Source organism: Pan troglodytes, chromosome 15 (genome assembly GCF_028858775.2).
Source record: "Pan troglodytes isolate AG18354 chromosome 15, NHGRI_mPanTro3-v2.0_pri, whole genome shotgun sequence".
Classification (NCBI taxonomy): Eukaryota; Metazoa; Chordata; class Mammalia; order Primates; family Hominidae; genus Pan; species Pan troglodytes.
The window spans coordinates 75,274,003-75,301,986 of record NC_072413.2 but is presented as its reverse complement, the minus strand read 5'-3'; the positions used below and the strand labels follow the sequence as shown (position 1 = coordinate 75,301,986).

The window sequence follows — 27,984 nt, the reverse complement described above, 5'->3', positions numbered from 1 at the left end:
GACTCTGTCTCAAAAAAAAAAAAAAGAAATTAAAACTGAAAAATTAGAATATGATTATTTGTTCATTTAAAAATAATAACTCATCACATGCTATATATAAAACATGTTTTTACTTAACTAATTTTCAAAGCAAAGAATGTAGTACAAAGAGAGACATTGTAAATCTCTTTAATGTTTGGCTTAATAAAAGGCAGTTGGATTCTCAGCTCTGCTTCTGAGTTCATTCTATTGCGGTATCACATGTCGTATAGTCTCTGGAAAATTCCACTGCACACTCTTGAGAAAATGAGAATGAAAAAAGGGAAATAACATTTTAGTGTTATTATGAAACAGTTTGAACTTCATAGACTCCCCCGAAGGGCCCCTAGACCATACTTGGATAACTGCCATTCAAAAAAATCCATGTCACCTTTTATCAGCAACAGATTCCCAAAAGGCCTGGGTTATTTTGCTACGGCCCTGGCACTAATTTTCTTGTTTTTGTGAGGCCAGGGGAAATGGAAGAGAGCATCAATCATTCCCTTGCATCTTTATAATCAACTATTCATGGCTGAGCATGGTGGCTCACGCCTGTAATCCTAGGACTTTGGGAGGCCGAGGCAGGCAGATCAACTGAGGTCGGGAGATCGAGACCAGCCTGACCAACAACATGGAGAAACACTGTCTCTACTAAAAATACACAATTAGCCGGGTGTGGTGGCACATGCCTGTGATCCCAGCTACTCGGGAGGCTGAGGCAGGAGAATTGCTTGAGGTTGTGGTGAGATGCATCACTGGTACACTCCGCCAGAAAACAAACAACTATTCACATAGCTGTGTTTGAAGCTGTTGGGATTGTTGATTAATGTGCTTTAAAAAGGAGAGAAAGTGATGACCCCTAGCACTGAACGGGGACAGGGTATGAAACGGATCTGCTGAAAGACTGCCTCAGGGATAACTGCAGAGAGGGTTGCCTTGATCATCACTTTGTACTTTGTTTTGGTGCCCAATCTCCCTTAGGCAGGCCTCCTCCTTTTGCTTCTAGCCAGTGGCTTTGTGTGTAGAACTGAACTGAGATTCTACTAATTCCTCGGTTAAAATTCTGTGGGCCCTGTGGGCCGCAGAGTGAGGAATAACATTGGAACTCATAGAAGCCGAGGGCAGGATGGTGGTTAATAGGTGTTGGGGCCAGGGGGTGGGATGGGGAGATGTTGGTCAAGTGGTATAAGGTGTTAGAAGGAGGAACAAGTTCTGGAGATCTTTGTACAACATGGTGACAATAGTTAATAACAATGTATACTTGAAAATTGCTAAGACAGTAGATTTTAAATGTTCTCACCACAAAAAGGAGTATGTGAGGGGATGGATATGTTAATTAGCGCAATTTAATCATTTTACAATGTGTACATATATCAAAACAGCACATTGTACACCATACATATATACACTTTGTCAACTAAAATAAATAAAAGAAACAACAATGACAAAAAAACAAAACAAAACAAAAAAAACAGACCAGCAGTCCATCTCAGATGATGGAGCTGTGTGTTTTCCATGGTTCTCCTAGCCTTTGACCTGGCCTTGTTAGTCTTTGTTTTCACACTGTCAACACTTTACTGTGGACCAATTCAGCCCTGGGCAGTGGTGGCTAAGGTGACAGTAGAGCTAAATGCCAGGGGCAGGTGGGGCAGGGGGTGTCTCGAATGTTGTTTTATTTCAAAGTTTCTCCAGGATGATTGAGTCTTTTCAAAGAGTCCTTGAATTAACATGCTCTCTTCCTCCGAGAGGCCACAGATGGTATCTCCAGTGAGTAAGGATGCCACGGAAGATCTGCGGAAAGCAACTGGTCCCTTGGAGGCTCAGGCCTTGGTGAAACAGGATTTGCTGCCTGCAGACCAGGCCCAGCTCCTCAGTGAGGTAGGGGGCAGATTCTGGCTCTTTCTTATGAAAGGAGGCACCAGAATGTGGACACATAGTGGTTGGGTTGGAATTAGAAAGCACTGCAAGGGTGGCTCCCAGAATTCTCTCTTTGCCCTCTAATTTAGGGCATCTTGGTCTTCATTATTATTTGGAGAATGATTATTTGTATCTTCCACAGGGCCCATCATTGTACTGGCACCCAGTAGGCACCGATTCAGAAAACGAAGTGTTAGAATGAATGTTCATGTGTTCTCTAAAATCCTCTTCATTGAGGAGCCTGAAGTCATTGGACTATTTTGTTCTTGCTTTTCTTGTGGTAGATCTATTTAGTATTTATGACAAAGATTCCACAGAAGCTTTTTTTTTTTTTTTTTTTTTTTTTTTTTTTGAGACAGGGTCTCCCTCTGTCACCCAGGCTGGAGTGCAGTGGCACGATCTTGGCTCACTGCAACCTCCGCCTCCTGGGTTCAAGTGATTGTCCCACCTCAGCCTCCCGAGTAGCTGGGATTACAGGCACATGCCACCACGCCCGGCTAATTTTTGTATTTTTAGTAGAAGCAGGGCTTCACCATATTGGTCAGGCTAGTCTCGAACTCCTGACCTCAGGTGATCCACCCGCCTCGACCTCCCAAAGTGCTATGATTACAGATGTGAGCCACTGTGCCTGGCCTTGATTTTTTTTTTTTTTTTTTTTTTTTTTTTTTTGAGACAAAGGTCTCACTCTGTCACCCGGCTTCAGTGCGATGGTGCAGTCATGGCTCACTGCAGCCTCAAACTCCTGGGCTCAATTGATCCTCCTGCCTCAGCCTTCCAAGTAGCTGTATGGAAGTGATGGTGTAGTGGTGCCCCTGCCATGGAGGGATGGGGGGGTGGGGTTGTTTCTATCATTTATTAGCATATGTGTTAGAATAATGGTTGGTATTAGTGTCAATGAAGACACCACCAGGCGTTATAATTAGATTTGTATAATACTTTACAGTTTACAAGCATTTGTATCTGTAACACTTCATTTACTCCTGAGAACAATCTTGTCAGATAGGTGCCATTGTGTCTCCATTTAAGAAATGAGGAAACTGGCTGGGCACGGTGGCTCATGCCTGTAATCCCAGCACTTTGGGAGGCCGAGGCAGGCGGATCACCTGAGGTCAGGGGTTTGAGACCAGCCTGACCAACATGGAAAAACCCCATCTCTACTAAAAATACAAAATTAGCTGGGTGTGTTGGCAGGTGCCTGTAATCCCAGCTACTCAGGAGGCTGAGGCAGGAGAATTGCTTGAACCTGGGAGGTGGAGGTTGCAGTGAGCTGAGATCGTGCCATTGCACTCCAGCCTGGGCAACAAGAGCAAAACTCTGTCTCAAAAAGAATGAAAGAAAGAAATGAGGAAACTGAGGCTGAGGGCTGTTAGAGACTTTACTAAGGCTATGTAGCTAATATGTTGCAACCTAATCCTTTATTTAGCATTTTAGAAAAGGAAGGATTTATTTAAGCACACTAGCCAAAGTCTGATTCATTTCAGTTAGCAAAGGAGATGAGAACTGGAGGGCTTATTCTCCAGAAACAGATATTATGAGAATACAGCCTGGGAGGATTACAAACTTGATTTATTTATTTCTCACAAATACAATTCCAGCCTCTTAACTGGATTACTGACTCACTGATGTGCTCTCCCCTGTGGGCAATAGGTATAGATTTCTTGTTGAGTTGCCTGCCAACTGTTTGGAGAAGGGGCAGGAAATTAAGGTATAATAGCATGAAACCAGGAACACTAATCTGAGTGATTTGAAGGGAAACTCACCAGGGAGACATTGTAAGCTCCCGCATGGGTTAGTGAGGGCTTTGAGTATCAAATGCCATTTGCATTCTTCCATGTAAGTCAGACGTCTGGCAGCAAATGTACTGTTTAAATGCAAGTCCTGGGGCTGGTCTAAGGTGAAATTGTAACTATTGATAGAACACTGTTAGTGACTTCAAGACTGAGACAATCTGTAGCCCAAGGTGGGCTGTGGATGAGAGACAAAGACTATAAACCAGATTCTGTCTCTGCAGTGCTTTGGAGAGCTGATTGACAGTAATGTAGAAGTAACCCTTGAGTGGGAATTGTAGCAGGAGGATGTGTGGCAGAGTGGGAGTCAAACTAAACCCTAGGAGCAAGAGCTATTAATAAGAGGAGGCTCAGGGAGGTACTGTGCAGGTGAGGTAAGACCAAGGCATGGCCCAGAATCACAGTCAATGCAAGTACTGTCAACAACCTGCTAGGGTATTGGCGGACAAGGACCTTATAAAGGTTTGGAGCAGGAAAGTTGCAAAAGGTAGGAAACAGTCTTTAAACAATGGAATATTTTGATGGCTTTAAAAAATTAGTAGAATTTATTAGCAACTCCTATTTGGAAGAAAGAGAAGGAACATTGACTAGTACATTAAGCTTTGAGTGGGGATAGTGGAGATAATAGAGCAGGGGTGGGGCAGCCTTCATGCAAAAAGAGATTAATTAGAATCTGCCACTCGAATACTCCTTTAACCAGAGTTCTGTTGTGCAGATGGCCAAGTATCAAGTTCCACAGAGGTCTGGGGACATCGTTATGATCCAGTCTGAACATACAGGAGCTATAGATGTTCTTTCAGCTGATTTGGAATCTGCAGATCTTCTGGGGGACCACAGGAAAGGTGAGACCTTTGGGAGTAAAGGAGGTGGTTTGTTTCCAGTAGATACTCAAAGAAAGGCAGGCAGACAGACAAATGGAAGGAAAGAAAATGACTTGTGAAAGGAAGTCAAGGCAGTAGAAAGAATGTCTGACTGTGCCAACCTCTCTTAGCAAAATGCCCGGGGTACTCATGTTTCCTCGTGGTTTCTCAGTGCTAAGCTGCTTGTCCTTTCAGTCTCCCCACCTCTGATGGCTCCTCCATGCATCTGGACCTTTGCCAAGGTGAAGGAATTCAAAAGCAAGCTGGGCAAAGAGAAGAACAGCCGTCTGGTGGTGAAGCGTGGTGAGGTGGTGACCATCCGGGTACCTACTCATCCAGAGGGGAAGCGTGTCTGCTGGGAGTTTGCGACCGATGACTATGACATTGGCTTTGGAGTTTATTTTGACTGGACCCCTGTAACTAGCACTGACATAACTGTGCAGGTCAGTGATTCCAGTGACGATGAGGATGAAGAAGAGGAAGAGGAGGAAGAGATTGAAGGTAAATTTAATTTTAACCTAATTTGCAGTTTTCTGGCTTAACCTGATTTCTGGTGTCCATTTCGTGGGTTGTACCAGTCCTCCTCTTCCTTTGAATGCAGTTGAGGAACTCAGCATTACAAGCTAAGCTGAGTGGTACCGGCCAAAGAGAACATTCTGGTGGGGTTGATACTGCTGCCTTAGTTGAAAGAAAGCCTCTTTTCCTTTATCGGTACCTCATTGTTTTCCCAGCACCTTCCTGGGGGCAGGGATGGGGCAGGAGCAGAGAGAGGGTGAGTCATGCGGCAGTTTAGAGGGATGGTCATTCAGGTCGCATGTAAGCCAGAGATTATTTTACATCTCTCTCTTAGTTTGTAGATATTTATTCTTGGCCTGGAACCAAAGTGAGTGATTACAGTTTGCTAAAGGTATCCATTCTCTCCCTATCCCAAACTCTCATAGCTGGCTATTGGTTACTTCTTTACTTCATGCCCAGACAAGTTTTAAAAGGGTCTCCGGGCTCCATTCCAGCTGTTATTTGTAGTGTCTACACACTACACAAAGGATGGCCCAGAGGCATTTTTTCAGGTAATGTAAGAGTAGGTCCTAAGCATTAGTCTTATTCCTCTTATTCCTTGATTTTCTTATATAATCTTAAAGTCAATCCCTTAACGTGCTTCTTCATAGAAAAGCAAGCGTGCAGGGAAATCTACAGGTATTTGGGAAAGCGGAGAACCTTGTATCTTATTTGCTGCTTTTCAGGAAGCCAGGTAAAGATCCTAGGGTCACTTTATAGCATGTTTATCTGCAATTCCTATCTTCATTAGCTAGTCCTTTCACCTATTAAATGAAAGAATATCGGGATCTTTCCTTCTAAATATCTCTTTCTCCCTCTCAGAAATGTCCAGACACTTCTGAAGCTAGGAAGGCTCCTCTCAGGCTAAATCATTGTTTCTCAGTGGAGACATTATTGGCATTTGGGATGGGACACTTGTTTGTTGTGTAGGTACTATCCTGATTTTAGCACTCCTGGACCCTTGGGTACTAAATGCAGATATCACCTAATAGTCACTGTGATGACCAAAAGATCACCAGACATTTCCAAATGTCTGTAGAAGGGCAATAACCTCCCCTCTCTGTGAAAGCCACTGGGTCACCTGGTCCTTCCGCTCACCTGGTCCTTCCGCTCACCTTCAGGCAGGACTTACGCAGTCTTTGAACACTCTGCCATTTTGCTCATGCAGAACCCGTTCCAGCTGGAGATGTGGAGAGAGGCTCCAGGAGCTCCTTGCGGGGTCGCTATGGGGAGGTCATGCCTGTGTACCGGCGGGACAGCCACCGAGATGTGCAGGCTGGCAGCCATGACTACCCTGGTGAGGGCATCTACCTGCTCAAGTTTGACAACTCCTACTCCCTGCTGCGCAACAAGACTCTCTACTTCCACATCTACTACACCAGCTGAAGGACTGCTGGGACGGGGGCAGGCTGTATTTGCTGGCTGAAGCAGGCTGCCAGCTGGTGCCTCTTGTTTGGGATAGGCAAGAGCCAAAGGTTCATGGGGGGCTGCTGAGCCTCACACCCTGTCTGGCGTGCCTGACTGTTGGCCCACGTAGCTTTTTCCCCTTCTTGGCTTCTGCAGGTGGTGGTGTAGTGCCCCTGTTCTGTAGTCCCTGACTCATACCCTTCTTGCTTCAGACTCCAGCAAATTCCCTCTTGAAGGCACCTATGGGGCACAAGCCTAAAAGGAAGCAGGGCGTTGTTTTTTAAAAACAGATTCATCTTGGCACAGGTTTATCATTCAGATTGCTGCCCTCTCCTCTCCCACAGCCCTTATTGCCAGTGCATTTAGTGGCACCCACTCTCTTCAGTTGTTGAGGTGCCAGAAGAGGGAAAAGCACATTGCCCATGAAGGAGCCCAATCTTTTGGTTGGAGAAAGCTCTATCCAGCCTGTCACCACTGCCATATTCCTGCCTGCTGGTTATTCTTGGTCGCTGCATAGCTGGGAGACCACACTGCCTTTGGAGGGCTATTACTATTCCTGATGGTAGACGCCTCCTCCTTTCTCTTTCCTAAGTCTATGTTTTTGCCATTACAGCAAGAACATTCATGCAATCTCAAGTGATGATCAATGTAACCTAAGATCGTGTGGGAAGAAAAACTGCCCCCATTATTTCCTATTCCAAGAGCTGGTTTCCCTTACTATGGGCACTGGCAGTCAAAGTGGAGAGAGTGGAAATTAGGTACTGAATTGATGTCAGAACCCACATATTTGAAAGTCAAGTGTTACTTTTTTTTTTTTTTTTTTTGGTATAATCAAAGAAGGAATGGTATCATCTGACAGAGAAGATGAAAAACAAAAAACACTCCAGAGTCCCCACCGCTTTTTTTTGTCTTTAGAGTAGGAGTGCTGTTTAGAAATGTTGCTTTGGAATCAAATGCAGTGAAACCCAATCAGGTTTCCAAAGTTTCTGCATTTAGGTTTCTTGCATTGAGGGCTTAAAGCTTTTGGTGTTCAAAGTCCCTTAGTTTAGGTGATAATGAAGCTTCACTATTGCTGCTGATTGTATTTGTTCTTTACCTGACCAAAGCTTGCATTTCCCTGGTGACAGCATTTCCTACTGTGTCACCCCTGAGGCTCAGGAGTGCCACATGAGTGCAGGTAGTGCTGCAGCCAGTGGTCACCAGAGCACCAGCTGCTGGGCCCCCAGGCGGAGGAGACGGAGGTGAGATGGGACCTCAGCAGTCTCTGTGTTTGTACCTCCCTGTCTCTTACTCCTCGTGTTATGTCTGTTACTGCCTACGAATTCTGAAGAAGAATTAGATTTATTTATTACTGTATTTATTTTTTTAGCACATTTCATTTTGCCTTTGAAACAGTTTCCACCTGTTTCTCAGAAGGCTTCCCATCTGTTCTGAGCCACTGAAGCCCCCTCTTTTATGGAGTTAAAGATGATATTTTTAGGAGAATTTGGGAAGCGATGATGTTTTATTTCTGTAGGTCAGTCCTGTGACGGCTTTGCGAGGAGTATGGCCCTTCAGAGATGGATGATGCCACCTTACTCCATGTTTGGGGTACAGTCCAGCACTCCCCGTGAAAAATTCTAAGTTGTGAGGGAATCTGCCCATTTGCTGGAGATTGAGTGCAGAGGAGTTCCCTAACCAATCAGAGATATCCCGTGATTCCAGGATTTCAGAGTCCTTTGTCTCCTCTGAGGAGTCACCTTCTTTGTGATGTTTCCTTTGACTCACTCCTTCATTGTTGGATTCCTCACACCAAGGGTCTATCCCTACAGTAGCATAACTCAAGGAACGGGACTCTTCCCAGTGGGTCCCTAGTAGCATCTACATCACATCAAAGGGCAATATATCCTGCACCTGCTCTTCCCCTCGGAGCAAAGCCCCAAGCGGGATAGGATGTTGGGGACTGCCAGAGCATTCCCATTCTCTGAGCAGCATCATACCTCCATTATTTTATATTTGCAAATGTGTTTTGTAGAGGATTACACTGGCCAAAATTTATATACCTTTAAAGAAATTATTTTAGTGACTGTCTGTTGAGGCAGTGAAGAGCTGATTTGCTGTGTGTCATCCCATTGGATAGCTGAGTGACCGCTCTTGCATCATTGAAGTTGAATCATGCCTTAGCTAACTGAATATAATCTTTGTAAAATAATTTTCTACTGAGCTGTTTTCTAGTCAGCGAAAGCCTTGCTTATTTTTCCTGTTTATTATTAACTTCTGCCTTTCTCTCAAATTGAAACAGTCAGGCCATACACAGCAAGCTCCCAAGGATAACACTTGTTATTATTTATTTTCACCATGAGATTCTCTGCTTATTTTCTTTGGAATCCTAGTTCTGTTGCATCAGGGACGCCTAAGGGACTTGTTCCCCTCACCTCTGTGTGCCTGTTAGGGTCTGGTCACTTTTGAAGTCCTGGGCATGGTTACATTTCATTCATACTGGTTTTTCACCAACTGTCAGGGTTTCTGTGTTCCATTAGCACAAAATAGCTAAAAGAAGATATTTTCACTGTCTAATTCACTATTTTCACTGTCTAATTCACTATTTTCACGTTACATTTCTGAAATAATTGAACTTTAGGGGCAAGATACTACTTACTGAAGCACAGGTAATTACTGAGAACCCACAGCCCAGCAAATTCTAAGAGACAGACATTTCCTCAGCCCCTCCCAGTCCAAATTTATAGACCCAAACAATGAAATGAAAACCGTTTGCTTTGATCCTCACCCTGTTCTCTAGAGCACAAACAAATAGTAACAAACAATTGAAAGAAAGTGCTTCATAGTAGGAGAGAGATTGGAATTCTCTATAGAGAGTGACTGAGTTCTTAAATTTCTTTAGTTTTAGTTTTGCCACTTTGTTGAGAGATGGGCCTTTTAGAAAGGAAGACATATTTAAAGTATTGATTTTTTTTCCCCCAGTGTTTTATTGTGAAAAAATTTCAGCAAACAGCTTAAAAGAAATATATTGTAAACCAAAAAGTATCTGAGAGAGGTCTCAATACATTTAGAGGTTTATTTTGCCAAGGTTCAGAGCCCGTGACGGGGCCTCAGGAGGTTCTTAGAACATGTGCCCGAGGTAGTCGGGTTACAGTTTTATACATTTGAGGGAGACAGAAGGTCCAGGCAAAGCCATAAATCAATACATGTAAGGTATACACTGGTTTGGCCTGGAAAGGCAGGACATCTTGAAGATGGGGGTTTCCAGGTCAGAGGTAGATCAAAGAGTTCCTGACTGGCAATTGGTTGAGAGAGTTAAACTTTACCTGAAAAGATGAAGTCAGCTTAAGTTAAAGTAAGGGAGGCTTGGCTTAAGTCATGTAGATGAAGCCTCCAGGTAGCAGGCTTCAGAGAGAACAGATGATGAATATTTCTTTTTAGGCCTTAAAAGGTGTCAGACTCTCCAGAAAAGACCTAATAAGAGAAGGAGATTCTCTACAGAATGCAGTTTCCCCCACAAGAGACAGCTTTGTAGGGCCATTTCAAAATACGTCAAATAAATATATTGGGGGGTAAATTTCCTTTGGGGCCTGCTGTCATGTGATGCTATACCAGAGTCAGGTTGGGATTTGGTATTTTATTGCCACAAAGAGTCTGTTTGGTTAGTCTTAAGATCTCTGTTTTAATGTTAATGCTGGTCAGTTGTATTTAAATTCCAAAGGGAAGAGGGTAATATGAGGCACCCTGTAATATGACGATAATATGAGGCACCCTGTCTTCCCATCATGGACTAGTTTTTCAGGTTCCTTTGAGATCCCCTGGGCCAAGACAGGGGTCCATTCAGCCGGTTGGGGGATTTAGAATTTTATTTTTGGTTTGCTGTATATGTATGTATACACACACTCCCCACATAAATGTAAAAATTTTAAACTACCAATTCCTAGGCAAAGATGATTCTAACATTCTGTTCCTTTTGACAAGTGTCCAATTAGAGAATGCTGAGAATGTCCCCTGCATATCAGCTCTGTTGGAGAGCCCCTGATTTTTAGCAGAACTGTTTCATTCAACATGGGTTACCCAGGAGGTGGTCTTCATAAAAATGTTTCTTGGAGGCCAGGCGCCGTGGCCCATGCCTGTAATCCCAGCACTTTGGGAGGCCAAGGTGGGCAGACCACCTTAGGCCAGGAGTTCGAGACCAGCCTGGCCAACATAGTGAAACTCCGTCGCTACTAAAAATACAAAAAATTAGCTGGGTGTGGTGGCGGGCACCTGTAATCCCAGCTACTCTGGAGGCAGAGGCAGGGAGAATTTCTTGAGCCCAGGAGGCAGAGGTTGCAGTGAGCCGAGATCATGCCACTGCACTCCAGACTGGGCAACAGAGCAAGATTCCGTCTCAAAAAAAAAAAATTGTTTCTTGGTCTCCATCTTTCAAAACCTGTGCTGTATTTTCCCCTTCCCTCAGGCCATGATCTCTGCTGTTTTCCTTACTAACTGGCATGTCAGTACAAGAGTGATTGTGAAGCTGCTCCGGAAGGGCTTTATGCTAACCTCTGTTGCTTGATGACAAGTCCTCAGGACTCTGATATTAAAACTCAATCCTTAGATAACAGGTAGCTTTATCATGGAAGTAGGTAGCAATTTGGAATTAGACCATTCTTAGTTATTTTTTTCTTAATGAATTGATACATGCACTTTAAAAAATATTTTTGTTATTTTGGAAAGAAAAACTCAGACTTTTAAAAAAGTGTATATTGTCCCATTATAATATGTATATGGAAGAGTGAAATCTGAACTCTGTCTTATATTAAGCAGTAGAATTAGGTATTATCATAAAATGCCTTAATCTATAGGAAATATAAGTTTATGTTTATGAGTCCTGCTCAGTCCCTCTTTGAGAGAATTAGTTGAAACCCAGACTCTAAAGTCTGCTTTTATATTTGTTTGTTAAGACCACTTATCTGCAAAAGGTTGCCTTTTAACCCCAGTGGTTCTAAGGTGTGGAATTGAGTGACCCTAATATTTACATAAGAGACTTGTTTTAGTGGAGCATAAGGGAGGGGCATAAGTTACACCGTTTTGTGCTGCTTGAGAACTGTCTTTTAAAATTGATCACAACGAGGGAAAACAAAATAAAATTAGGGGGCAAAGGGTAGGAGTATGGGGGGAAGGGAGAGCAAACCTATCGAATATATCTTAGAATTTTGCTCACAAATCACTGCTGCCTCTCAAGTGTTGCATTGTCCCTGCCTAAACCAAGAAGGCTAAACAAAGCCCCTCCTGTTTGAATTCTTAAGGTAAGAAATTTCTAAGCTAAGAAAACACTATTGCCTAAAGCCAATGATAGTGGAGCTCATTTACAAATAGGCATGCCTCACACACTGAGTCCAAAGGCAAGACACTGGCTTTGAAATTAGGCTCATGATGTGATTCCTATTATATGTACCTGATTTTTTTAGGCCCCAGGTATGTGGACCAGAGTTAATGTTATGACTCTTCAAAGATATGATGAAAAGTTGCCCTAGAAATCTAGAGATGCATGTTTATTTAATTCCATAGTTTAAAAAAAAATTTAAGCAGGTAGTTGTGGCTTATCTGGGGGCAAAATAATATATGTGAAATTGCTTCCGGAGGACAAAGTATATTTTCTAAAGTCCTGAAATAGGATCATGAACCCTTCTGAAGTTTTGGTTTGAAATATTATAGTATATGATATTACCAAAGAGCCCTTAATTCAGAGTTTAAGGGGCTCTCTTCCTGAACTCTCTTCATCACTCAGGGTTGAATGTGTAATGTTCCTTGCTATTGATTGTTGATTCTTAGGATCAGGCCAAGAATCATCTGGAAAACATTATCTTAATTCCGTCTCTCATATCCTAAACAGTACATTTTACTAAGAAATTCCATATGAAAAACTCCACTCATGTCTCCTGAGATTATCCTGTAAGTGAAGTAGCTTTCATTTAACCAAGCTAAATTATTTCCATTTAGCCATGTTAAAGAGAAGCCAAGTCTGGAGAAAGCAATCCTGTAACCCATGAATCTGGTGTACCCATTTTCCCTTAACGTAACGGGAAGTGTTTTGAAATTCCCAGAAGAGAGCTGTTTTGTAATCAAAGTGATGGATTATAAGAAAGCCAGACTTTGGAAAAGGATAATTGGAATAAAGGGAGGTGCTTGAAGATTTTCCAAACTACTTTATGCCATTTAGCTTCTATTTTCTGAAGGGCTTTCTTTGGTGCCATGTACTCAGATCAGTCAGTTGACTGAAAGATGATCATGTTTTCTTCGTAAAGATTTAAGCAATTGGCAACTACAAAGACATTATTTTCTTACTGTTCTATATCATGTACTGTTGCTGACATTACAAAAAGGGTCTGGAAGGGAAACCGTGTCACTGTTTTATCTTTTTTCTTTAAAATACAAAAGTATCCCAACTAATCATTTATTATGGTCAGCTTGTTTTACATGTCCCCTATCATGAGAAATGCTTTCAACATCTGTGATTTCTAAGAGCTCTTACCAAATTGTTACTTTAATTCTTGTGTCCTGCTGAGTGGTTTTTCTTTTAAAATACCATTTTTATCACCCTGTGGCACTGGGTGTGTTACTGCGATTACACTGATGATTCTGAGCTGTGCTTCTTCAAGTAGCTCAGTTCTTGTGTTTTATATTAGGTAACAGTTTTGTGATGCTTTTGTGCATTCTTTGTCATCTCTTCCGAGTTTTCGAATCTGTCATAAATAAACTTTTTCACTATGCACCTGGTAACATCTGAGTTATATTTTAATGAACCTGATTTACATTTTAAATTCTTTGTCTTTCATGTATCTTCCTTATCTTAAGAAAGGTATTCTATAAGCCCATATGAATTATTTCATAATCTATTAAGATTGTGAAAGTTAAGAAAAACTAAAAAGAAAAAAAATTGAGACTAATATTAATAATAGATCTTTCATCTGCATTTAAATTCATGGCAGAGTATCATGACCTGGGAACTGGGATTGGAAAAACTGGGTTTATAGTGATGATTAGTAAGTTCTGAGTTTTATGTCAGCATTTGGTCCCAGTGAGGCCCGTTTCCCCATGAAGATATTCTGTTCAAATTTGGAACCTCAACTTCGGATACCAGGCCAATCATTAACGTAATCTGGGTCATATGAATTCAGCCTATTTTCATTTACAAAAAGTGACACCATAATATATCTTTGCTATCTTTTAAAACAATGCCTCTCTACATCCCTAGTGTCTGTTGCAGAATAAGGACTCACATCTGAGCAGGGAAGGGTGGCATTTAAATATTTCCTTCAGTGATATCTGTGATGCTAAAATGAACCTGTTAGATCATTCTCTGCTTTCTGTTGCAACATATTTTAGAGGCTGAAGCATAAAAGAGAAGGGATCTGAAACAATTCAGTTAAATGAATGTAATCACCAAACTACCCTACAACTAACAAAAAGCCCAGGCAGATTCCATGTAGCTGGAGCTCATTAATGATTCATGTTTGGGTATGCTGGATGTAATATGTCACTGTGAACACATAATATATTTAAGATTATTATTATTTTTTGAGATGGAGTCTCACTTTGTCACCAGGCTGGAGTGCAGTGGCATGATCTCGGCTTACTGCAACCTCTGCCTCCCTGGTTCAAGCAATTCTCCTGTCTCAGCCTCCTGAGTAGCTGGAATTACAGGCACATGCCACCACGCCCAGCTAATTTTTTGTATTTTAGTAGAGACAGGGTTTCACCATGTTGCCCAGGCTGGTCTTGAACTCCTGAGCTCAGGCAATCCACCCGCCTCAGCCTCCCAAAGTGCTAGGATTACAGGTGTGAGCCACCGCAACTGGCCTTAAGATTATTTTTTAACTTTTAAAAGCATTCATATGTGTCATATCATTGACCTTGACATAGCTCAGGATTACAAAAGGCAGCTCACACATTACAGCTCTTGATATTCAGCCTTGATGTTCTTTAACCTGTGCACTTCTGGCTTAAACTCAGCAGCTATCCTTAGTTCAAAGTATTCTCTGAAAGTAGAATTGCTGTGACCTTGGAAGCAAGAGCTAAATAAGTTATGTTTAGAAGTAAGAGCCGGCCCAGCTACTTGGGAGGCTGAGGCGGGAGGATCAAGATCAGCCTGGGCAACACGGTGAGACTCCATCTCTAAAAAAATTTTTTTTAAATAAAATATCTAGGCCGGGCGTGGTGGCTCACACCTGTAATCCCAGCACTTTGGGAGACCGAGGCAGGTGGATCACAAGGTCAAGAGATCAAGACCATTCTGGCCAACATGGTGAAACCCTGTCTCTACTAAAAATACAAAAATTAGCTGGGTGTGGTGGCGTGGGCCTGTAGTCCCAGCTACTTGGGAGGCTGAGGCAGGAGAATCCCTTGAACCTGGGAGGCGGAGGTTGCAGTGAACCAAGATCGCTCCACTGCACTCCAGCCTGGCGAGAGAGTGAGACTCTGTCTCCAAAAAAAAAAACAAGAACAAAAACACTAAAAGTTAGGAGGAGCCATATCTTGGCCAGGCACGGTGGCTCACGCCTGTAATCCCAGCACTTTGGGAGGCCGAAGTGGGCAGATCACCTGAGGTCAGGAGTTCGAGACCAGCTTAACCAATGCGCCTGTAATCCCAGTATTCGGGAGGCTGAGGCAGGAGAATCACTTGAACCCAGGAGGTGGAAAGTTGCAATGAACCTGAGCTCTTACCACTGCACTCCAGCCTGGGCATGACAGAGCAAGACTCCATCACAAAATAAATAAATAAATAAATAAAAATAAAAATAAAATAGTATCTTATGAGTATGTGTATCACCTGTTTATCCAGTAAGTTTGCCACTTTCCTTAATGGATATGTAAAATTTCTGAGGAACACAGCCTATAATTTTTGCTTTGTTCTCAGGTATTTCCTGATAGCACCTCCCTACTGCTTTCCTCCTTCTGAAGTATTTCTGGGGACTTGTTACTTCCACAGAGTTGGAATTACCAGTATCAGGCCCCTCCATCATTGTTCTTCCTTCACTGTGGCCACTCCCACTCTGGGAAGACCACGTACATATCTAGTCTCCCTGTGCCTCTAGCATATCAGGATCAGGTGTCTGCTGAGTGTGATATTGAAAGGAAGGACTTGACTTACCACTCATCCGTTTGAGAGAAGCCCCTACTGGAAAATGTCCTGTAAAAAGGTGATGGTCTTTGCTACGATTTAAATGTTTATGTCCCCTCTAAAATTCATGTTGAAACTTAATCTCCAATACAACAGTATTCAGAGGTGGGGCCTTCAAGAGGTAAAGCTCCTAAAAAGTCATCTCATTTCATCCCCAGAAGCTACCCCAATCTCCGTACGGCATCTCTGCCCAGAGGTGGTCCTGGTTCTGCCTGAACACTGCCAAGCATGGGAACTTGCTCCCTTCCAGGGCAGCCCGTGGTACATTGCTACCTGCTTGGTCTCCTAAGCTGGCCTGGTCAGTAGCTGCTCACACTGCCCACGGGGGAGCCTGCCTCCCATTCCCAGCACCATTTGTGACTGGATTTACCCCAAGTGCCTAATCCTGGGACTGGTCTGGAGAATGCTGGCCCTGAAGACGAGGGACTGGTTGAGAGGGCCAAATGGCCTCTCAGTGCTGGAGTGGAATATGTTTTTTTTTTTTTTTTTTAGATGGAGTCTCACTCTATCTCCCAAGCTGGAGTGCACTGGCGCAATCTCTGCTCACTGCAACCTCCACCTCCCAGGTTCAAGCCATTCTCCCACCTCAGCTGGGACTACAGGCACCTGCCACTACACCCGGCTAATTTTTGTATTTTTAGTAGAGTCGGGGTTTCACCATGTTGGCCAGGCTGGTCTTGAACTCCTGACCTCAAGTGATCCACCTGCCTCGGCCTCCCAAAGTGCAGGGATTATAGGCATGAGCCACTGCGCCCAGCCTGGAGTGGAACATTTAACAACGGTACCATTCCTAGCCCTGAGAACTCAGCCAGTCACTAGATGCTTTCCTGCTTCTGTCTGTTATCTCCCTGGATCTTGTCTGATTCTTTCAGGCAGGCTTTTGGGTATATTTCTCATCATTGCCCTTAGGTCCCATGGGCTAGGCCTGCCACAGGGTAGGCAAGTGGCTGACTGACTTCCTCTACTGGTCCAGGCACAGGGGATTCCAGCTAGGGACAGTGTTCATCTTCTGGAACCTAGCTCAGTCTTAGACAAACAAGGTAGAGGCCTGGGCTTCAGTTTAATTCACGCCAAATTTCAGCGTGGGCATTCTTTGGGAGTCACACACAACAAAAGCGGATGAGAAAAGGCACACAGCCTTCCCCGTGGTGTTACGGTGAGCACGCCAGGCATTTTAATCCACATTCTCATCTCAGCCTCACGACTGCCCCGTCACATAGATAACAATATTCCTGCCCACCCTGCTCCCCGCATCTCCCTACTCCACCCCACATGCGTGTGACAGATGAGGGGACTGAGGTGGAACAAGTTTCAGCAGGAAGGCAGATCCAGGGCTAGAGTTCGAGTCTCCCATCTCCTCAATTAAGACTCTCATTTCCAGGCCTCTTCAGCCCACCCAGCTTCTGCTCCTGTGGCCCTGTGCCAACGGGGCAGGATTTGGGAGCTAGGCCCTCAGCTCAGTGGGTGTATCTGGCTGCCGGCAGGGGTGAGACACCTGGAAGGCCTCCAAGACCAGCAGCCTCTTGTTGATGGAGCTGATGGTAGGGTAGGGGGTGAGATCCACCTTGAATCTGTAGTAGAGAAACACTTGCTAAGCTAAGGTTTTCAGGGACACAGGGAGACTGCCCTGATGCAGCAGGGGGAGCAGAGAGGCAGGGCTGGATGAGGTCGAGGGAGCTGTCCAGGGAAGGACGATGGGGCAGCCCTTATTCATAGGGGATGGGTAGGTCTTGTGCAGCATCATTTGGCATCTGTTACCTACTGTTCCTATTTCTTTGAGAACCTACTATGTGTAAGGCCCAGTGCTAGGCATTTATATATACAGACTCTTCCCCCATGTTGTAAGCTTCTTGGGGGCAGGGAATGCGCCATACGTTTCCATATCCCTAACGCCTAGCATGATGCCTTCCAGAGAGGTGCTCATTTGTGCCCTACCAAAGGGTTCACGGAAGGATGCAGAGGTAGAGCTCACTACTGCTCACAGACACACCACATTTGAGGACATCAGGCAGGTGCTCTTGGGGGTCCACCAGGTGAGCCACCTCCTCTTAGGAGCTGGGGCTATCTATACAGGTTCATCTGGGCTGTGGTGGGCATAGTAGGAGCACTGCCCCAATTTCTTCTGCCCTCTTCCAGGCAGAAGTGGCTATGTGGCCTGGCATGGTGGGCTCCTTGGCTGGTTGGCGAAGAGTCTGCATGAGATGCTATCTCACCAGCTGAGTGGGGCCTGACTGTGGGCAGAGCCACGAGAAGGGAGGGTGGCGGGGCTCTCTCTTACCTTTCAGCATTTGCCACCTGAGGCACCAAGCACAGATCAGCCATGGTCACCTGAAAGAGGGTTCGGTGGGTTCCCATCAGGGTGCATACCCCAGACTCAGTGGCTGGACTGGGTGTGTCCACTGCGACTCTACTGGGGGTACCAACAATCTGCTTCGGCTCTTTCACCCATCCCACCCCCAATTCTTGTCTGCCCTAGGCCTGCATAAGTCTGTCCCCCGGAGCTGAAGTGCCCTCCCAGGCCATGCTCCAGTTGCCCTGACAACCAACTCTGTGGGTTGAGAGGGCCAGAGAAGATGGATTGCCTTGACTGCTCAGACATCATCTAGCACAATCCCTCAACTGATGCTGGCCCGCCTCATCCTCTCACAGCCAGTCTTCTACCTTGAGTAACTCCCTCTTGAGATGGTTTAGTGGGAGTGAGCTGAGGAGTGTCCCATGGCACAGAGATGCCCCTGCAGACGCCTTCTCAGGAAGCTCTGAGCTTGAGGGAGGTCAGCATGAGGGAGGCAGCCACTGTGGCTGGGCCTGGGGAGGTCTGGGGACAGCTTACCTCGTCTCCTACACAGTATATGCCCGCTGTGCTCTGTAGGATCTGCTCCAGGGCTGTGGGGAGGCCACATAAACATCTTATTCTGGGCGCAGGGAGGGGACACAAAGCTTTCTGGGCCTTGGCCTCCATAGTTATGAAATGGGCGCCCAACTGAGTGACAGACTGGGCATGGCTGCTGGTGAGAATGTGGCAGCCAGGTCTCGAGAGAGCTGTTAGGGATGAGCTTCTGTTTCCTGAGGCTCCGCACAGACAATCACCATTTCCCCACTAGAGTGGACAAGCCCTGCCACTGGCCACGGTGACAGCTCTCACTCTGATGGCTGGCGCTGTGCTGGCCTTGGTTTCCCAGCTGGAGTAGGCAGTGAAGCTGAAGTTGGGCCATCCAGCTATGAAGGGCTGTGGACTCAGGGACCAAGGTTCCCAGAAGTGCTGGAGCTAAGGTCTGGATGCCCACCCAGCCCATTGCCTCCCCAGTCCTGCCCTCATCCATGCAACTGTCAGGCCCAAAGCAGCCTGGGAGGCTGGTTCAGATACCCAGGCCCCTGTGTGCGAGGGCCATACCTCTAAGAGGCCACTGTGGGGCAGCTCACAGGGGTGAGGACTCACCGTTAAAGCCAGAAGTGATGGCGTTCTGGGCCCAGGTCAGCTGCATCTCCTCTCGCACTTGCTTCAGGACAGACAGGTTCTGTGCAGCCCAAAGAAAATCTGTGATTGCGCTGAGAGCTGGGTGGGGGCTGCCCCTTCGCCAAACCCCCTCAGGGAAGTTCACTTCCCATCTGCCCCTGGCTGGATGTCTATCCCTTCTCCCCCAGGCTCCATGAGCCCCTTCCTTCAACCAGGGCCCTGAGGTTGGAGGGAGGTAGCCATCCCAGCAGCCACCTTTGCAGGCTGCCCCAGTGGCCTCAAAAAGCCACGTGATTCCGTCAGAGATGTGCAAGAATCCCTATTCATGCGACACAGGACGCGGCCATGGCTGTGGCAGGTGTGCCCACAACTCGAGGCCTGTCTCCCTCACTTCTCCCTTGCATGGTCCCCTGTGAGGAGAGGGAGTGTGAAAGAGGGTGGGGCTGGGATGAGGGAGGTCCACAGGACCGGCTTCCAGAGATTTCCAGCCTGGCTCCAACTTGGCACCCCTGGAGCCATTTTGCCTCTGTTTCCTCATTATAAAATGGAGATGTCTGTCTGCTCCAACATCCTTTGTTAAAGTGACATGGGGGTAGAGGGCATAGGCATGCAGGGATTCTGACTTAGTCCCCACTTTGTTACGACCTACCTGTGGGACTCCTAAGTCACTCCATCTTTCTGGGGCTATTTCCTCATTCAGAGTAGAAGCTGGCACAGATGAACTGTTTTTAATACTTAGTTGTCTGTTTTAACAGTGACACTTAAAAAATAAAATCCTACAAGTATCCCAGTATATGACTGAGAGAGCACAGATGAAAGGGAAGCTGCTCTGGTTAAAGGCAGGAGGCCTGGACTGGGGCCTGCTCAGTCTCTCCCCTGCCATTCTGGCCCTTTCCCCACCCCAAGCACCTGTACATGCGTCCTTGGAAACTAGAGCTTCTAGGAACGCAGCGGGGGACTCACTGGGGGGCTGAATTCTGAGATTGCGATCTTCACCCCCTTCTTTCACATGGTCCAGGTTAGAGGCCCTGAGAATCCCCCTCCCTCCCTTGACACCCCCACCCCCACACTGGGCAGCTCACAGCCAATGTGTGAGTGTAAGAGTGTGTCAGGTGTGCAAGGGTGCAAGTGTACAAGTGCCACACCTGCAGGGGCTGGATGCCACCAGCGATGAGGTCAGAAATCATACGCACGCTGGCCCTCTTCTTTGGGTCCTGAGGCAGAAGTCGCGGAGTGGGACGCGTCTCCTCTAGATACTCAATGATGGCCAGCTGTCCAGAGGGGAGCAGTGAGGCAGGGAGAGGGCCCAGGACCCCTAGACCAGAGGGGACGGGGCCAGCAAACTCCTCCTTCTCCTCTTCCAGCACCATCACTACACCTCTTCCCCCCTGCTTCTGCTCAGCTCAAGCCCTATAAGCCTTTTTGGACCTTATCATGCAGAACTTGGTTCTCCATGTGCTTGAATCTTCCCTTATTTTCCTAAATAACCTCGCACCCTCCCCACGAGTCTTGTATTGAGCCTCTCCTATGTGCTAGGCACCTTGACTGTACACAGGCGAGGAAGAGATGTCAGGTGCTCTCATTCAGGGCACTGCTCTCATGAGGGCCCTCCCCCAGGCCCTGCACTCACTGACTGGTGAATGGTGATTCCATCAATCTTCAGGGCTGGCACCTGCTTCATAGGATTCAGTGCCTGGAAGTCCTTAGAGAACTGTGGAGACAAGGCCCTGGTGGGCTGGGTGGCCTGGCCTGAGTTGGCCAGAGGAGAGCCAAGCAAGCAGGAGAACCCCAGGCCTGCCACCCACCCCCATCTCCCTTCCCTGGGAAGGCCCTAAATCCTAGGCCCAGGGTAATCCCTGGGGGATCCATGCAGTCTCCCAAAGCCCAGCAGCTGCTGAGCCATAGGCTTCATCCTAACAGCCTGGCTATGGGCTTTCCCTGCATCTCACACCGTGGCCACCAAGGCAGCTCCTACCCTAGTCAGCCATCCCGAGGGCCCAGTATGGGGTGGGGACCCACTCGCCACCCACCCTCCCAGGGTCAGGCACTGGAGAGCCCAGGCTGGGGTACACAGCCTGGACCTGGGCCCTTCCCAGGCCTCCTGCTACTGCACAGCTTGCCACCTTGTCCCACAAGGGAGAGCCAGCAGCCTCCTGCAGTGATAGTCCACAAGACACAGGTTCACTTCTCTGGGGCAGAGCCTCCCTTTTTTCCCCTGCCTGGTGCCTGTTCAAGGCCTCCAATTCCCACATTGTGGTCTGGGCACAGCCTTCTTACCTGTTGGCCCCCATCCTTTATGAGATTGATGGGCACCGTCTCGTAGTCGATGCCTTTCAAGGCCAGAGCTAGGAGAGACCGCACATAGCGGAGTCAAAGAACAGCCTCTCGCCGTACTCTTAAAGGAAAGAGCCCTTCTAGGGTGACATTAAGGCCAAAGAGGGGGAGGCTTCTCTACACTTCTGGGTGGTCAAGGCTCACCGTGGCACTATCCCCTTCTCTCAGCTTTCCTTGTCACCACGTGCTCCCTACCCCAGATGCACGATGCTCTGCCTCACTCACCCCTGAACTCTTAGAGACCTCACGATCTGGACCCCCCAATGGGGCCCTCATCCCCCCTGGGTGGTGATAAAGGTGTATGCCCTGGCACTCTGTGGGCTCCTGGAGGACAGCAAGGGTGTGTTGTGTTTACCTCTGCCCCCCCAGGGCCTTAAACAGTGGTGACCAGTGTCTTGGTTGAAGACATGCAATTACTCCCTCAAGAAGGCAACTAAGGGCCAAGGGAAGGGGCTCAGGTGGCCACACACAGCACACACAGACAGATGGCACTCTTGTTCTGTTGGAGAAGAATCTCTTCCAATCTATTCTCTCTGTTCTCAGGGCTGTTTACTAGAGATTCCAGACAGGCACCAGGCTCTTTGGTGGCCTCAGAGCATTTGCTGTGACTCCAGTCACCAGATTTCCTCTCCATCCCTTTTGATAATTTCCCCTGGCAAGCTGAAGGTAAAAAAAACTTGGGTGGGTCAACACTAGTGGAGAAGACTGCGTGCGTGTGCATGCATGTATGTATTACACACACTTGGGCATTCAAGTATGGTGATGGCCAATCTCAGGGAAGGGCAAAGGAATGAGGGGAGGAGGACCAGACATGTCATGGTGTGGAGAGAGCCTGGGCAATACCAGGCTCCTCCTAGCGTTGGTCAGCTCCAGTCTGGGGAGTGACAGTGTTTGGGGCTGGAGGAGACACCTGGAGGAGGAAGGCCAAAGCACACAGGCCCTACAGACAGCACCTATATTGCTCCGGCTTCTGGCTCAGCCAGGGCAGAGGTACTGGTGCCCAGGGATGGGTTCATCTTCTTGGAGGAAAGTTTCTCCTGGCACCCAGTGCTCTTGCTTACTGATCCCAGCAAATACCAAGTGACTATGGGATGGAGGAGGGGTCACGGAGGATGGCTTTGCCTCCACACTCTGGAGGCAAGCTTCTTGGGTTCAAATTTCATCACAGTCATTTGCTAACTGTGTGGCCCTGGGCAAGTAACTTAATGGGCCTCTGGAGCCAGACTACCTGGTTCAAATTCCAGTTCTGCCTCTTAGTAACTGAAAGATCTTGGGCAAGTTACTGAATGTTGCCTCAGTTTTTTGTGCCTCAGCTTCCTCCTCTATACAATGGGGACAGTAATAATAGTACCTCCCTCCTAGGGTTGCTGAGGTTTAAATGGAATCAGGCACACAAAAGCACTCAGCACAGAGCTTTTCCTCAGTACAGGCTGCTTTGGTTATGACCTTTGCCAAAGGCTGTGTTAAGCCAAGGGAGGGAAGGGTCAAACAAGGACTAGCCACAGGGCCCTTGTTTCTGCTTTTCTGAAGCCTCTGAGGCTGATGCTGGCCCGTTCTGTTTGCTTTGCCAGTTCAAATAAGATAAGAACTGAAGGAGGCCAGCTGTTCCCCTGCCAGTTACCAGGGGCATGTGGATTTTGTGACCCTGCTTTAAACATGGTTGCCAAGGGGCTTTGGAGAGCAGTGTCGGGAGAAGTGTCAGTCCCAAGGAAAAAAACAACCCCCTTCCTCCCACCCTCACCCTGTGTTTCCGGGGTGGAGATGCCATGCAGGGATGGGGGTTCTAGGAGCCAGGGGATGCTGGTTGCTGGGGGTGAGGTCCTCTCTGACAGAGCACCCCTTCCATCCCAAGCCAGCTTTGCACCCGGGCTTCTCCGCCCCAGTCCACCCCACTCCAGCACTCATCCTGGAGGAGGCACATCTCTTACCAATTCGAACTCTCCATGAGCAGGAGCTTCGGAAATAGGAATAGAGGATGGGCTGAGGAGAGAGAGGACGAAGGCGCATGTTAACCCATGCTGGGTGGGCTCCAGCTTGGGAGGAGTCAACCGTTTCTTCCTATCCTGCCAGGCCTCCTCTCTCAGGCCTGCATCTGTGCAAATCAGGGCAGACTCCAAGCTCTCTGAGAGGCTCATGAGGTCCCTTGGCCCCAAAATTGTGCTGGTTTGAGCTCCTGAGGTCCAAGAGGCCCCCAAAGGGGCAGCTAGCCTGAGAGTGCCTTCCATACCTTGCCAGACTCTGTCATGGTATCGTGGTGACCCTCAGCCTCCCAGGGAATGTCCCCTCTGGCACAGCTTCTGAGCAGGGAAAGGAAACCTAAAGGGGTGGATTTCAGGAGCCAATGGGGAAGCTGGGCTACCCAGGCATTGGGGGAACTTTGACTCTGGTCAGAAAGGGCATTTCTGGCCAGGCACAGTGGCTCACGCCTGTAATCCTAGCACTTTGGGAGCCAAGGTGGGTGGATCATTTGAGGTGAGGAGTTTGAGACCAGCCTGGCCAACATGGTGAGACCCTGTCTCTACTGAAAATACAAAAAAAAAATGAGCCAGGTGTGGTAGTGGGTGCCTGTAATCTCAGCTACTCAGGAGGTTGAGGTAAGAGAATAGCTTGAACCTGGGAGGTGGAGGTCACAGTGGGCCGAGATTGCACCACTGCACTCCAGAGCGAGACTGCGTCTCAAAAAAAAAAAAAAAAAAAAAAGGCATTTTTTTCCAACTCGCAGGAAGTTTCTTATGCTCCTGCTGGGGCCAGGTTTGGTGTCCCCCCAACAGAGCGTGGCCTGGTTTTGATGCAGTATTTTGAGTGGTGGAGCGGGCTGGGAGCTGGCATCTGGAGTCTGGACCTGGTGCAGGAACCAGCTCTGCATGACCTTGGACAAACCTCTGCCTTTTTAAATCTTCGGCTCCCTCATTTGTAAAACAAAGGGTTGCCCTAAAATGATGGCAGGGCATCTTCTAGCAATGCAGAAAGACAAGGAATTCTAATTTTTTGATGCTTTGGTACATATCTCCTTCAACCCCACCTCCCAGCAGTCCTCCGGGCTCTCAGCTGTCCCCATAAAAACAGCTGGCAGATATGCTCACTCACCCCAAAGGTGAGGTCAAAAGCTGGCAGCTCACTGGGGCCCTATCTGGCCCTCAGAATTTCTGTTTGCTCAACACAGTAGTTTAAAATGTTTCAAGTAGTTGCTAATGTTTAAAAATCAGGACATTTCATTCTAGTATGGTGGGTCATGCCTGTAATCCCAGCACTTTGGGAGGCTGAGGCCAGCAGATCACCTGAGGTCAGGAGTTCGAGACCAGCCTGGCCAACATGGCGAAACAACATGGCTAAACAAAAATTAGCCAGGTGTGGTGGTGTGCATCTGTAATCACACCTACTTGGGAGGCTGAGGTATGAGAATTGCTTGAATCCAGGAGGCGGAGGATACAGTGAGCCAAGATCGTGTCACTGCCCTCCAGCCTGGGGGACAGAGCAAGACACCATCTCAAAATAAATAAATAATAAAATAAAATAAAAATAAAAGTCATGACATTTTATATACAACACCTGTTTGTTTTTTTTCTTTAAAAAAATCTGGAGACAGATTTGGGTTCCTAAATAGCAGCAATTGATGGGAACAGACTAATGGCCCCCATCAACCAGCGTATGCGCTCTCAGGTCTGCCATGGCCCATATCTGGCCCACTTTTCTCATTTTTGTTACCTTTGGGCCCTTGGGGGCAGCTGGGTGTGCGATCTCTACTCCAAGGTTTAAGGGGCTCAAAGTTAATTTCTCTGGTACTTCTTCGGGAGCCAACATTTCAAAGTGGAACCCAGGAAAGACTCGCCAGTGATTAGCACTCATGAATCTTCCCACCAAAACATGTGTATCCCTATGGATGGGGGAGAACTTGAAAGAACTTCTCAGATGCCCTGTTTACTACCCCTCTGACTATAGACATTTCACCAAAGCTCCCTCTCCCCTCTGCCACCCCTAGCATATTAAGCTGCTCTCTGAACTTGCTATTGCCATCCCTGTACTACCAACTCAGTCTGCTAGATGGCAAGGGTATAAGTGGGAACCTAGGCCCTTCCAAGATGGTTCCCAAGCCCAGCAGTCCCAGCCTGTCCTGAAGGTACCTTTTGTGGAGAAAGTAAAGATGGTCCTGGCACAGAAAGCAGGTGATGGGCAGAAAGTGTCTTTCGAAGAGGAGGAATTGGGTGGCCACAACTGGATCTTCCTTATTTGGAGATGCAACTCCCTTTCCTTACCTAGCCAGGCTACAGGGACTCCTGGTGCCAAGGGACAGGGACTGCTGGTGACCACTAGAGTGTGGCAGACATTAATTAGCTTAGAATCCCTGAAGAAATGCCTTACCTAATGGCTAAATGCCTTTGGATTACACCTTTGGATCTGTACTACGAGTGACCAGAAGCATGGTAAATGCTGCTGCCCTCCATCACGACCCACAAGCAGGAAACCTGAAATCTCTTAGGCAATTTCTGCCTTCTCTTACCAGTGATAACTATGTAAACCATGCCCCGTTCCTTTCTGCACTTGTAGAACTAAACTTTAAGCCCAAGTATCCATCTCATCAACACTCCTAGAAGACTTCTGTTTCCAATTCAAATATGCATTCTGATTACTTTAGCAGATTTTATTTTTAAATCATGTCTTACACATGATTTGAGAAAAAGACTCCTAAAATCCCATTTGGAAGAGGGAGGACTATACATTATTAACGTGACGCAAAGTCCCATCTAACGTGCCACCTTCCTTAGTGCCATAAAAGTGGTTCTCAAACTTCACGGCACGTTAAGAATCATCTAGACCGCTTATAAAAACATGCAGATTCTCGAGCCCGTTCCACCAGAGATGAACAGAGTGGCTCTGGAGCGGGCCCCGGGAAGAACATGTGAAAGCCGTGAAGCTCCCCAGGTGATTGTCACGACTGCCTCTCCTCGCTCGGGGCCTTTTTTTTTTTTTTTTTTTTGAGCCGGAGTCCCGCTCTGTCGCCCAGGCTGGAGTGCAGTGGCGCGATCTCGGCTCACTGCAAGCTCCGCCTCCCGGGTTCACGCCATTCTCCTGCCTCAGCCTCCCGAGTAGCTGGGACTACAGGCGCCCGCTACCACGCCCGGCTAATTTTTTTGTATTTTAATAGAGACAGGGTTTCACCGTGTTAGCCAGGATGGTCTCTATCTCCTGACTTTGTGATCCGCCCGCCTCGGCCTCCCAAATTGCTGGGATTACAGGTGTGAGCCACCGCGCCCGGCCCGGGGACTCTTAAAATACAAACATTACTGGAAGGTCACCTCCTGCTAGGGCCAAGAGAACAGCATGAAGGGCTGCGAGAAATTGGGAGGCTTGGGGCGACGTTTGGAAGCCTTAGTGGAGGGAGGGGTCTGTTATGGGGAGCAGGGAGGCCAAGGCAGAAGTGAAGCGCGACCAGACAGCGACCCCACCCTGCTACGCACTCCCCACCAGGACCGCCTCCTCTGGCCCAACCCTCCCGGAACTTCGAGCCCCAGCGGGCAGCGCGCAGCACGCAGGCGCAGAGCGTGCCCGGCGCAACGCACTGCACGCCGGGAGTCGTTGTCGGCCTGGGCGGGCGGGGCAGCTCACTTCTGACCCCGCCCCCCAGGGTCTCCAGGTGTCCAACCAGTTTCCCTCCACCCGGGTGCGCGTCACAGACCTTCCCCGCCTGCATCTGGCACTTCGCGCGACCCCCTCCTCCAGGCCGAGAAACTTCGCGCCTGGGACTTGCCGACGACTAAGGCTCAGTGAGACTCGAAGAAATCAGGCCCGTGTCTTTCGTCCGGGTAAAGCGAGGGGCTGGACTAGAAAGATCCTTCCAGTCGCCTCTGGCTCGCCCAGCTCTCCCGCCACGCCCCGTACCTGGGGGCTGCTGGGAGTTGCAGTTCCCTGAGCCCGACCCCTCCTGCTCAGTCCCCCCCGCCCCGGGCCGGCCGGCCCTCCCGGTCCCGACATGCTCTGCGCCTCCTGCCGCCTCCTAGCGGCCCGGGCCGCGACCACGCTGCCCGCCCCGCCCCGAGCCCGGGGCCCCGCGCTCCGCTGCAGTGGAGGGCGTTGCATTTCCTGGGGTACCCCGAGCTGCCCTCTTGTGACTCCTTGGCGGGGCGGCTGGTCAGACAAAGTGTGCCTCCGAGCCGGAGGGCGACCCAGAGGAGGGGGAAGATGCCGCCGGCCACGGGCGGAGGCCTGGCAGAGTCCGAGCTGCGTCCCCGGAGGGGCCGCTGTGGCCCCCAGGCTGCTAGGGCCGCAGGCCGGGACGTGGCCGCTGAGGCTGTGGCGCGAAGCCCCAAACGGCCTGCTTGGGGCTCACGGCGCTTCGAGGCGGCCGGCTGGTGGGCCCTGCTGGCCTTGGTGACGCTGCTGTCCTTCGCCACCCGCTTCCACCGCTTGGACGAGCCGCCGCACATCTGGTGAGTGATGGGAGGGACTCGGCGGGCACCATGGCAACCGCGACGGGACGCCGCCCTCTGATTGGCCCGAGGGTACGGA

The 27,984-nt window shown here is 48.0% G+C and overlaps 3 protein-coding genes across 16 annotated transcripts in view; 2 read left to right on the top strand and 1 right to left on the bottom strand.

The window, feature by feature from the left end:
* Positions 1-13,291, top strand: part of TMED8 (transmembrane p24 trafficking protein family member 8) — a 42,459-nt gene extending 29,168 nt beyond the window's left edge. For both annotated transcript variants that reach the window (XM_024348816.3, XM_054666183.2), the window contains 4 exons: positions 1,767-1,896; positions 4,438-4,564; positions 4,778-5,083; positions 6,306-13,291. In XM_024348816.3, coding sequence (XP_024204584.2) covers positions 1,767-1,896; positions 4,438-4,564; positions 4,778-5,083; positions 6,306-6,523 — 781 coding nt within the window. In that variant the 3' untranslated portion in view covers positions 6,524-13,291. The remainder of the gene's footprint in view (positions 1-1,766; positions 1,897-4,437; positions 4,565-4,777; positions 5,084-6,305) is intronic.
* On the bottom strand, positions 153-27,294 carry GSTZ1 (glutathione S-transferase zeta 1). Of its 9 annotated transcripts, XM_054666188.2 has the most exons (11): positions 26,775-26,995; positions 25,602-25,787; positions 23,708-23,796; positions 23,409-23,460; positions 21,424-21,491; positions 20,777-20,857; positions 20,292-20,417; positions 19,129-19,207; positions 18,523-18,575; positions 17,971-18,020; positions 16,844-17,263 (listed from the first exon to the last, which is right to left on the bottom strand). In XM_054666188.2, exons 3-11 carry the CDS (start codon positions 23,723-23,725, stop codon positions 17,137-17,139), a joined length of 654 nt encoding a protein of 217 aa, XP_054522163.1. In that variant the 5' UTR covers positions 23,726-23,796; positions 25,602-25,787; positions 26,775-26,995; the 3' UTR covers positions 16,844-17,136. The 9 variants fall into 9 exon arrangements, with proteins under 9 accessions (XP_024204586.1, XP_054522163.1, XP_016781989.1 ...); XM_016926500.4 differs by lacking the exon at positions 23,708-23,796 and having other exon boundaries at positions 26,775-27,036; XM_024348818.2 differs by lacking the exons at positions 16,844-17,263; positions 25,602-25,787; positions 26,775-26,995 and adding an exon at positions 153-276 and having other exon boundaries at positions 23,708-23,830.
* An 86-nt stretch (positions 27,295-27,380) lies between these two features.
* Positions 27,381-27,984, top strand: part of POMT2 (protein O-mannosyltransferase 2) — a 45,994-nt gene continuing 45,390 nt past the window's right edge. For 3 of the 5 annotated variants that reach the window (XR_010151242.1, XM_009428195.5, XM_510091.9), the window contains exon 1: positions 27,381-27,905. Coding sequence is in view for 2 of the 5 variants with exons in the window: in XM_009428195.5 (XP_009426470.3) it covers positions 27,658-27,905 (248 nt within the window). In the remaining 3 variants the exon portion in view is untranslated. The remainder of the gene's footprint in view (positions 27,906-27,984) is intronic. The other 2 variants (XR_010151243.1, XM_063793804.1) reach the window with 1 other exon arrangement.

Coding starts and splice junctions, on each gene's coding strand:
- GSTZ1 (XM_054666188.2), bottom strand. Junction 20,858..21,423: donor TAAAGGATGGGGGCCAACAG/GTAAGAAGGCTG, acceptor TTGTCTCCACAG/TTCTCTAAGGACTTCCAGGC. Junction 17,264..17,970: donor CAGGTGGCAAATGCTGAAAG/GTAAGAGAGAGC, acceptor TCTCTACTACAG/ATTCAAGGTGGATCTCACCC.